The sequence below is a fragment of the Hyperolius riggenbachi genome, chromosome 4 (assembly GCF_040937935.1).
Source record: "Hyperolius riggenbachi isolate aHypRig1 chromosome 4, aHypRig1.pri, whole genome shotgun sequence".
Classification (NCBI taxonomy): Eukaryota; Metazoa; Chordata; class Amphibia; order Anura; family Hyperoliidae; genus Hyperolius; species Hyperolius riggenbachi.
In genome coordinates, this window is record NC_090649.1 from 486,150,656 (window position 1) to 486,162,188 (window position 11,533).

The 11,533-nt window shown below is 45.5% G+C and overlaps 1 protein-coding gene across 1 annotated transcript; it reads right to left on the reverse strand.

Annotated features, from left to right (window-relative positions):
• Nucleotides 1-389: 389 nt before the first annotated feature.
• ZFP36L2 (ZFP36 ring finger protein like 2) lies at nucleotides 390-6,288 on the reverse strand. The gene is made up of 2 exons (XM_068233007.1): nucleotides 6,079-6,288; nucleotides 390-3,892 (listed from the first exon to the last, which is right to left on the reverse strand). The coding sequence occupies exons 1-2, from the start codon at nucleotides 6,127-6,129 to the stop codon at nucleotides 2,822-2,824; spliced, it is 1,122 nt and encodes a 373-aa protein (XP_068089108.1). The 5' UTR covers nucleotides 6,130-6,288; the 3' UTR covers nucleotides 390-2,821.
• Nucleotides 6,289-11,533: the final 5,245 nt, after the last annotated feature.

Consider the following 11,533-nt stretch of genomic DNA (forward strand, 5'->3'; position numbering starts at 1 on the left):
GAACTCCCCAAGCTGCACAGCATACAAATTAAGAAAATAATTTCCTTTCAAGCGCAAAATAGGGTTTTAGTGTCTCGTAAATAAGACGCACATTTTAATAGAAAAAGGCATAAACGCCCTCTGAATGTAATTTTTTTTTTTTTTAGTCAAAATAAGACAGATGGTTGATTTAGTCCACAGTAAATTATATCAGTCACATGGTCATCTACAGCCATTGTGCAATCGTAAAGGGTTAACAATCCAGCCTTCCCAGTGAGCCAGTACTTTGGAACCTTCTACAATACTTGTGTATTTAACTTGGCTCATTGCCATACATTTTTTTTTTGCAAGAGTCCCCCCCCCCCTTCAGTTCAAACACTAACTTGCAGGCAAAGACAAACAGCCCACCATTCAGACAAAACATCCAGGTATGCTTTAATTTATTTTTTTTTCATTTCCAAAAATTTATTGGGAGAACTACAAAACATGTACAGTACAAAGAATACAGTCTCACAATTCTTAGCGAACCGACTAATTATATATACATATAATTAAAGTCAACTCATCCTTTCGTTACATTCAGGAGGAAAAAAAAAAAAAAAAAACAACTCTGTTAAAGTAGTTCAGAGAGTACATAGTGCTTAATCTGTACCTACTATGTACAAAAAGGAGGGAAAATGAAAATAAAAAAAAAAAACAACGGTCATTTACCATCTAGGCAAATTCTAGAGTAAAATAAAGGTTTGGCTTTCTAGGCAAGGAAATTTTAAGGAATTCACTTAAGTACTTCTCTAGTACTGCATGAAGTTTCAGGTCTCTGGCCCATTTTTTAAATAAAAAGTGGTAAGGAATTACAAAAAACCCCATCCCTACATTCAAATAATCACACCTTTACACAATACTTTTTTGGTTGAGAAACATTTAAGGCAAGTGTGAACTCTTCAAAAAAGGCACTGTGAAATATAATACTGGGACCCCAATTATTGCTACATACCATCACAGTGATTACGGTGGAAATAAAGAGAGAGAGAGAACAAAAAAAATAAATAAAAAAAAGTAAATTAATCTTTTGAACAGAGCATCTGAGCGAGTCACTCAAGTCAAATTATAAAGTTTCTGCTTTTCAAAATTACTTTTGGAGGGGGAAAAAAAACAAACAAAAAAAAAAAAAACTGAAAATAGGAGGGGGATGTAGGAGGAACCAATGTGGAAAAATACATACATAACGCCTCAAACTTCTTCCACAGCACTGAGATTTCTTTACAGAAACCCATTTCATCTTTTTTTTCAAAAATTTTTATTAACGTAAACAAGGAAAGGAATTAATGAAATAAATATTACATACAATCTCTTAAATTAAGATTTTACTCATTTACAATAAAATAAAACAGGTGAAGTTACAAAAAGGCATATATTACTGTGAAAAGAACATACACTCAACATTTTTGCAGATTAATAATGGCAATCATAATTTAAACGTAATAAAAGAATATATATCTATTGTTTTTTTTCATCATACCCGATAAATACAGTATGAACAAATTATTCAATGTATATTTTTCACAAGATAATAAATAAGTTAAATAGTTTCATATTGAGTTGTGTGCAGTGACAGGCAAGCAACTCAGACAGCTAAAAATAATATAATAATAATAAAAAAAAAATAATCAGCAGTTATTCAACAATTATAAACTAACTGAGTGCTTCCGAGAAACATTGTTCTAAGCTAACAGCCCACTAAGCAAATGGAAATGGAACTGATGTTAACTTTGGAATGAAAGTTTTTTTTTTTTTTTTGTTTTTCATTTTTGTTTTTAGTACAAGCTAAAGAAAAAAAAAATCTTAAGAGGGTTGCTTGTTGTTAAGGCATATTCTTGGCAGGATGGTGATTTTCTTTTCTTTTTTAAAAAAAAAAAAGCTTATTTTTTTTCAACTAGTTTTTTTTTTTTTTATTATTAAACACCTGGGAAAGAGCTGAAGTGTAATTCCCCAGGTTCGCTGTGCTAATGCTTCAAGAGATGGAATGCCTGCTGGTGCTTAAAACTAACCCCCGCCCCCCAAAAAAGACATCCCACCCACTAACCCCCACAGTTCTATAAAAATAGTTTTGTTCTATTAAGTTTGCCCTTTTGAGTAAGGTTTTTTTTTTGTTCAGCTTTCAGGATTTTTTTTCCAGGAGTCATTTTCTGACTCTTCTTTACATTAAATAAAAATTGGCAGAGGCACAAAGGCGAAAAAAAAAATATATATAACGACAACAATAATATTAATAATACAGGGATCGTCATGAGTGCCAGCTTCATACAGTTCAAGTGTTTTTAGTCCTTGCCGTGATTACATAGGTGTAAGGCTTAAGTCATTCTCTATGGTCTTTCACGCTTCTGAGTCTCTGTAGCATACGGAGCGAGAGGTGCAGTGATAGACTGGCAGCTTTTGTGACAGAAAAAGGGGGGCAAAACTTGACCCCGACGCTTCCACTGTATTTAAAGGCAGGGTGGGCAAAGAAACCCTCTAGTCCAATCACCAGGACAGCTTGTGGAAAACAAAGACCTCAGCTGCCACATAACCTCAGCAAAGCAGAGCCTTGACTGTCCTGAATTTTGATGGGGAGCCCTGCAACCAACAACATGACCACCAGGGGCAGCTCCGCTCTAGAGAAAGAGGTTCTGCAGCAGCTGTGGGCTTTACAGCACTGTCCTCTGCTCTTAGACAGGTGGCTATGCAGCCCAGATCATCTAAAAAAAAAAATAAATTGAAAAAAAGTATACCAGCCCAGGTAGCAACTTGCCTCCCAGTCCAGACTGCCCCAAAAAGGGGGGAAAAAAAAAGTTGGGGTGCTGGCTCAGTCATCAGAGATGGACAGCCTGCTGAAGATGGGCAGTCGCCTGTTAGAGTCCAGGGTGGGAGAATCCGATCCACTCAGGCTGCCAGAGCTGCTCAGATAGCTCTCCCGATCAGAGAGGGAATCGGGGGGACTTGGTGGGGCATCAAACACTGGGGACTCAGAGAGACGTCTCAGAGGCTGGAAGTTGAGGGGCGGTGGTGATGTATTGGAGGAAGCAGGTGGCTGCTGCTGCTGGCGACAGTAGGCTGCAGGGTTGTAGCTGGACAGATTGTGGGTCTGGATGGCCAGAGGCGTAATCAGGCTGAGCTCCTGGCCCGAGAAGGTGAAGGCATTATTGGCACAAGACACATTCTCATCGCAGTAGAGGGAGTTGGAGGGCTGCGGGGGAGGCGTGCGAGAAGTCGGGCTCTCCAGTAGAGGAGAGTCCATGCCGTGGTTGGGGAAGCCAGAGAAGCTGAGGCTGTGGTGCAGTTTGGGGCGCTGGCCATTGAAGCAGTCTGTTGGCGAGCCCCCTCCCGGCGCCTGCCTCCTCTCCTCAGCATTGTGGATGAAGTGACAGCGGGGACCGTAAGGGCAGAAGCCGATGGTGTGAAAGGTACGGCACAGCTCCGTCTTGTACTTGGGGTGCCGGGTTAGGCTACGTAGCTCATGGAAGCCATGGGCAAACTGGCACTTCTCACCATACTTGCATGTGCCGCTCTCCTCGAAGGGCCGGCACAGCTCAGTCTTATAGCGGGTGGAGTTGATTTGAGCACCGGACTTCTGCTGCTGTTGCTGCTGCTGGAGGTGCAAGAGGTGCTGGCTGCGCTCGCCATTCTCGCTGAAAGAGCGGTCCCGGAATTTATTCTCTTTGTTCAGCAAGGCAGTGCTGTTCACCACCGATTCCTTGAGGTTGTTGTTGCAGAACTTGGGGGAGTTGTTGTTGTTTGTCAGAGCCTGCAAGTTACTGGCTGAGTGTCTACGTAGAAACCCTGGGAACAGGTTAGAGTTGGGAGCGGTCACAGGGCTGCCCACTGCCTTCTTATCCAGCATGCTGCTTAGATTCAGATTGTTCAGGACTTTCTCGTTCTAAAAAAAGGACAGAAAGGAAACAAAAGAAAAAAAACATGGATCAGAATCAGTTGTAAACTTTGACTCTGCAAAAGTTTGTAAAAAGTTACCCAAGTGCTCTCTCTAGCGTTCTTACAAACTTGCAGCCTCTCATTCACTTTGTAGGTCCCCCCCTTAACTGCTTTCCCCACTCTCAGAGCACACATGAGAATGTGCACCACCACGTCTGCACAGAGTTTAAGCCCCTCTCGCCTGGTTACCATGCACATGCCAGATTCCACTGCTACAAAGAACAGTCCTAACACTTCAACAGTCACATAAATTACCGCACAAGTTTTAGTTTCAGCCTTTGCTTTCCACAATACTAAATCTACTAACACTTTACTTTAAGCGTACCCTGAATTGTGTTACAAGAACCAGTTACTCCATCAAGAAGTGAAAAAAAAATGGCATACATATATGAGCAGCTTTTACTCCTCCTAAGGGTGCTGCCTACTTAAACTCTCACCAAGTCACTTTAAAAACATTAAACAAGGCTTCAATGAATTAAAAAAAATCAAGCCATTCTCGTTTGAAATTGACAGTGAAACTGCATAAAGCAAAAAAGAACTACATTAGCAAACCAGGCAATGTTACTTTGTGCATAAGGACTGCAGAAGTTCTGTAGCTACAACTTAAACTTTACAAAGAACAAAAGTTGAGACAGGTTAAAAAGAAAAAAAATGTTGTGAATGGTCAAGTTTTCTTTGCACCTGTCTTGATCAATCAACCTCTTTGTGCATTTTATACTGACTACAAAACATCCAGCAACTTCTGCAGATCTTGTGGGTGCTGCCTCTGCACACCAACAACTGTGGACTTCAGAAGCTCTCCTCACCCACCCCTCCATCATCACACACTCTTTCCAGGGATCTACAGCTCTGAGCCTCCCTGACTCCCTCTCTGCACCACAGGCTTCCTCTGAGCCCCCTACCTCCCTCTCTGCACCACAGGCTTCCTCTGAGCCCCCTACCTCCCTCTCTGCACCCCAGGCTTCCTCTGAGCCCCCCTGACTCCCTCTCTGCACCCCAGGCTTCCTCTGAGCCCCCTACCTCCCTTTCTGCACCCCAGGCTTCCATAAGAGAGCCTCTCCAGGCATCTGCAGCTCTAAACCCCCCTTGCAACCCAACTCTTTCCATGGATGACCTGCAGCTGAGCCCCCCAGCTCTTTGCATGGATCTGCAGCTCTGAGTCCCCTAACTCCTTCCAGGGATCTGCAGCTCTGAGCCTCCCTGCACCTTCAATGGATCTGCAGCTCTGAGCCCCCCAGCACCTTCCATGGATCTGCAGCTCTGAGCCCCCCAGCACCTTCCAGATCTGTAGCTCTGAGCCCCCCAGCACCTTCCAGATCTGTAGCTCTGAGCCCTACTGCACCTTCCAGATCTGCAGCTCTGAGCCCCCCAGCACCTTCCAGATCTGCAGCTCTGAGCCCCCCAGCACCTTCCAGATCTGCAGCTCTGAGCCCCCCCCCCCTTCCAGGGATCTGCAGCTCTGAGCCCCCCCACCCCAGCACCTTCCAGGGATCTGCAGCTCTGAGCCCCCCAGCACCTTCCAGGGATCTGCAGCTCTGAGCCCCCCAGCACCTTCCAGATCTGCAGCACTGAGCCCCCCAGCACCTTCCAGATCTGCAGCACTGAGCCCCCCAGCACCTTCCAGGGATCTGCAGCTCTGAGCCCCCCAGCACCTTCCAGGGATCTGCAGCACTGAGCCCCCCAGCACCTTCCAGGAATCTGCAGCACTGAGACCCCCAGCACCTTCCAGGAGTCTGCAGCACTGAGACCCCCAGCACCTTCCAGGAATCTGCAGCTCTGAGTCCCCCAGCACCTTCCAGGAATCTGCAGCTCTGAGCCCCCCAGCACCTTCCAGGAATCTGCAGCTCTGAGCCCCCCAGCACCTTCCAGGGATCTGCAGCTCTGAGCCCCCTAGCACCTTCCAGATTTGCAGCTCTGCGCCCCCCAGCACCTTCCAGGGATCTGCAGCTCTGAGCCCCCCAGCACCTTCCAGGGATCTGCAGCTCTGCGCCCCCCAGCACCTTCCAGGGATCTGCAGCTCTGCGCCCCCCAGCACCTTCCAGGGATCTGCAGCACTGAGCCCCCCAGCACCATCCATGGATCTGCAACTGTGAGCCCCCCAGTCTTGCAGGCGATGCACAGGAGGATACACACCTTGCAGAACAAGTCGATGTCGTAGATGGCGGATAAAAGTGTTGCAGACATTTCCAGCTCCAGCTTGAACAGAGTTCAGAGGACCGTGAGGATCCCGCGTTACTAGAAGGAATAGCCACGACTAGGAGCTCCGAGGGAGGCGGAGGGGATTGGCGGGCCCGGCAGGACGAGCTGGGGACAGTGCAGAGAGCTGACTCCCCAGCCCGCGTGCGGCACAACTATATAAACGCTGCTAGGGCGCGCGGGGTGGGCGGGGCCGAGCGCTGACCCAGCCGGGGTCCCTCAGGCCGCGCCTCCACTGCCACTGTGACGTCAGGCTGCCGGCTTCCTATTGGCTGCCGCTGGTTCGCTCGGCTAGAAGCTCGCAGACGCGCACGCGGGCGGCTTCAGTCGCTGCAGAGAGAGACGGGAGGAGGCGGCAGCTGCTGCAGCGTGTAGGCGGCTCTGCTGTACTGTGTGCCTGCCGGGGACCTGCCTCATGGCTGCGGCGCCACAGAGAGCCTCAGACCCCCCCCCCCTCCTCCTTCATATGGAACTAATCTGCTGAGCTCCACACAGAGACACGCTGCACTACATCTCCCAGCATGCCTGCCAGCCTCTAACCTACAGCTGTGGCACTACATCTCCCAGCATGCATCCCAGCCTCTAACCTACAGCTGTGGCACTACATCTCCCAGCATGCATCCCAGCCTCTAACCTACAGCTGTGGCACTACATTTCCCAGCCTCTAACCTACAGCTGTGGCACTACATCTCCCAGCCTCTAACCTACAGCTGTGGCACTACATCTCCCAGCATGCCTTCTCTCCAGAATCCCATCTGTGGGACTACATCTCCCAGCATGCCTGATTCCTTCTATTCAGAATCTCAACCTCTAGAGCTGCACTACATCTCCCAGCATGCATTCTCTACAGAATCCCATCTGTGGGACTACATCTCTCAGCATGCCTGATTCCTTCTATTCAGAATCCCCACTTCTAGAGCTGCACTACATCTCCCAGCATGCCTTATCTTCAGAATCCCATCTGTGGGACTACATCTCCCAGCATAGCATGCCTGATTTCTTCTATTCAGAATCTCCACCTCTAGAGCTGCACTACATCTTCCAGCATGCCTTCTCTCCAGAATCCCATCTGTGGGACTACATCTCCCAGCATGCCTGATTCCTTCTATTCAGAATCCTTTCTGTGGGACTAAATCTCCCAGCATGCCTGATTCCTTCTATTCAGAACCCCATCTGTGTGACATCTCCCAGCATGCCTTCTTTTCAGAATTCCATCTGTGGGACTACATATCCCAGCATGCCTTCTCTTCAGAGTCCCAGCCTCTAACATGCAGCTGTGGAACTACATCTCCCTGCATGCCCAATTCATTCTCTTCAGAATCCCATCTGTAGGATTAAATCTCACAGCATGCCTGATTCCTTCTATTCAGAATACCAACCTTTAACCTAGAGCTGTGTAACTACATCTCCCAGCATGCCTGGTTCCTTCTCTTTTGAACCCCAACCTCTAGAGCTGCACTACATCTCCCAGCATGCCTGTCTTCTCTCTCTTCAGAATCCTAACCTCTAACATTGATCTGTGAAAGTTCATCTCCCTGTTTGATTTTTAAATCCAAAATTGAGTCTTAAGCACAGAGGCATGCTGTGGATGCAGAGAATTGAAACTACATCTCCCAGCATGCCTGTTTTCTTGCTCTTCAGATTCCCAACCTTTATCATAGAACTACATCTCCCAGCATGCCTGTTTTCTTGCTCTTCAGATTTCCAACCTTTATCATAGAACTACATCTCCCAGCATGCCTGCTTTTTAATGGAACTACTTGTCAGCTTTTCTTATTTTATTACTCTGCCAGGCTTTCTATAATTTTTATCTTTTTATTTATGCATGCTGTGGCTGGAACTACATGTCCCAGCATTATTCTGAGAGGCTGGTGTTTTTTAAATGACATGCCTTATCTGGCTAGAGGTTAAAGGGTCTCAACCGGATTTAAAACGTCCTGCTTTTACAGTTGTTATGGAATGGAACTACATGTGCCAGCATGCCTGGCTTGTTCTGCAAGTCTCAGATTTGCAGCCCTAAGCTTTTTAATTATATGTATGTTGTGCAACTACACGTCCCAGCATGCCTGAGCTTGTTATTCTTCAAGGCTTGTTTTGAAGAGTCCTGAGGTATTTACATATATGCAGATATTTATAGAACTACATGTGGCATGTGATTCCTTTATACTATCTGTGGCTCTGTAGATGTTGAACTACATGTCCCAGTAGGCATACGCTTGCTATTCTAAAATACAGAGGGATGCAAAAGTTTGGGCAACCTTGTTAATCGTCATGATATTCCTGTATAAATCCTTGGTTGTTCCAATAAAGAATGTCAGTTAAATATATCACACACACACACAGTGATATTTGAGAAGTGAAATGAAGTTTATTGGATTTACAGAAAGTGTGCAGTAATTGTTAAAACAAAATTAGGCAGGTGCATAAATTTGGGCACCACAAAAAAGAAATGAAATCAATATTTAGTAGATCCTCCTTTTGCAGAAATTACAGCCTCTAAACACTTCCTGTAGGTTCCAGTGAGAGTCTGGATTCTGGTTGAAGGTATTTTGGACCATTCCTCTTTACAAAACATCTCTAGTTCATTCAGGTTTGATGGCTTCTGAGCATGGACAGCTCTCTTTACCTCACACCACAGATTTTCAATTATATTCAGGTCTGGGGACTGAGATGGCCATTCCAGAACGTTGTACTTGTTCCTCTGCATGAATGCCTTAGTGGATTTTGAGCAGTATTTAGGGTTGTTGTCTTGTTAAAAGATCCAGCCCTAGCGCAGCTTCAGCTTTCTCACTGATTCCTGGACATCGGTCTCCAGAATCTGCTGATACTGAATGTAATCGGAGTCCCTCAGCTTTGACAAGATTCCCAGTCCCTGCACTGGCCACACAGCCCCACAGCATGATGGAACCCCCGCCATATTTTACTGTTGGTAGCAGGTGTTTTTCTTGGAATGCTGGGTTGTTTTTCCTCCATGCATAACGACCCTTGTTATGCCCAAATAACTCAATTTTAGTTTCATCAGTTAATAGCACCTTATTCCAAAATGAAGCTGGCTTGTCCAAATGTGCTTTAGCATACCTCAAGCGGCTCTGTTTGTGCTGTGGGCGGGGAAAAGGCTTCCTCTTTCTGGAGTCTGTTATTTATGCTGTGGTGTATTGCCTGTTACACACCATGCAACTGCTATTGGACCCAGAAACTTGGGGGGACCCACTGTCTGCAGAGTGATTTACAGATTGCTGTAAAAGTTAGTGTGACAATTGCACAAGCATCTGGGATTAAATGTAAAGTCAGAAGTAAGGTTAGAGACCCAAAAATATAAGTTGTGGGGGTTGTTTATAAAACATTCTCCCACTAGCTGTTCAAAAACAACATTCAAACTGCCCCCCTCCCCCCCCTCCCTGTATGTTTTTCCCTTTAATGTAACATGAGAGGTGATTGGATGGCATAAACAGGCAATCTGTGGAACTGCAAATCACAGCATGTTTTCTATAGTACCATTCCTTGTCTGTCCCCTGTTCACAACCATGCACATCTTTGCAGCACTCCCATTAGGGAACAATTAAAATCCCAGCAAACAAATCAAAGTACCAAATACAATATTTGCATAGCTGGCTTTCACTGTTGTAGACCTGCAAGTCTTGTGCTAAAAATAAACAACCCAAAATCCTAAATTTCTATGAACCTTGCTAGTAATGGAACTACAACTACAAAAAAAAAATCTGCATTCATCAATGAGAGATCAGGCATTGGGACAGCAATCCATAATATTTGTTTACTGCACTTGTCAAACCTATAGTGCAACTGGAAAAACCAGTGTGACTATTCTCATTTCTCTAATATATATATTATCATGATCTAAATACAATCTGTTCACTGCTAAACAACAAAAAGTCTTAAAACTCAACCCCCCCCCCCCCCCCCCCTCTTTTCTGTGTGTTTTTAACAGTACAATAGTCATAAAATACTCATGTTTACTGCTAGCTACTGGTATTGGCAGTTCCTCAATAGGCTGACTCAATTCTATCCTTCCCCCACCGCAAAAGTCCTTTTTTTCACAAATATAAATATTGTGTATATACCTCCAAGCAAAAAAGTAGCATGACATGCTAAAAACAGTTCAGTCTGTACTTGTGAACTGGCCGTTAAGCGATTCGTTTTCTTGCACTGTAAAGTTATGAAGCAGTGTCAGGTGACCAGGGCTGGCTTTTGTGGAGGCAAATCATTCTTTATTAGTATGTAGCGCGCTCACAGGCAGTCACATGGCCCTTTTTTTTTGTTTTGTTTTTGTTCATACATGATTTGGCTGCTGGTCCAATGGCTCTCCTAGATCACTGGGTACTGGGCCCCTGACAGCAGGGTGTCTCAATGAATCAAGAAAGGGGACAGGGGAAATCCAGCTTAGCCCCCTCCCCTCCGCTCTCACATTTCCTTGTTGATTTCCTCTACCCCCTCCTCCTCCTCCCATGTCTGCCTTGCAAATGGCTGCTGCAAACTTTTTTTTTTTCTCTTCCTTGTTTTCTGCAATCTGACCCTCAAACTTCTGGCCATGACAGCCCTGCAGAGTTTTTTTTTTTTTCTTTTTTTGTACATCAGGCGATTACCTATCTGCTGGATTTTTCAGAATGTGACTTATTGACTGATGCAAAGTTAAATATCTTTTTTAAGACAGAGGGCAAGTGTTAAAAATGTAAGCCTGGAAGGGAGGAAAGGGGGGTGAGTAGGTGGCAGAGGCAGCACCCCAGGGCTTGGACGCAGGGCGATCGGCTGCTGTTTGCCGCTGGTAAATATGGCTGTGCTGCTAGCTTAGGGCTCCCGTGTCAAAGGACAAGAAGCTGGTTTGTTAATCTCATCACAAGACCTTGAAAGTCTGCCAACACCCTGGGAACGAGTCAGCGCAGCCACATTGCGATAAAAAAAAAAAAAAACTGAGCGAAGGCAAGAGTGAAGTCTGGCAGAGCGGCGGGCGAGGAGGCGGCGGTGAGGGGCCCGTACGTACAGGTTACAGCTAGGCCCTAAAGCTTTCTTTTTTCCTTCTCGGTAGGGAAAGTTTGCTCGCAAGGCTCTTGTTTCAACGATAAACGCAGCTGGCAAGGGCGAGCAGATCTCATTTATTATTGCTGGCTGCAGCCAAGTATTGCAAAACTTTCAAATATGAAAGATAGCCGGGCATGTTCTGCAGTCTGTGGTACATGTTTTATAGTCTCTATTAAATACTGATTAATTTTTTATTTTTTTTGTTAGAGCGCAATGCTTTGCGTTGTCCAATTGCCAGAAAAGTACAAAGTGTTGCTCGAACTGTGGTGTGAGCATCAGTCAACCTGACAAAAGGGATTTTAAAAGGAATGGCTGAGTTAACTTTTTTTTTAAAGTGATCCCGAGGTGAGTTACATGG

Excerpts from the sequence above, each read along its gene's own strand:
- ZFP36L2 (XM_068233007.1), bottom strand. The coding sequence starts at position 6,129 with ATGTCTGCAACACTTTTATCCGCCATCTACGACATCGACTTGTTCTGC. Across the intron at positions 3,893-6,078 it reads ACATCGACTTGTTCTGCAAG|AACGAGAAAGTCCTGAACAA; the intron begins GTGTGTATCCTC and ends TCCTTTTTTTAG.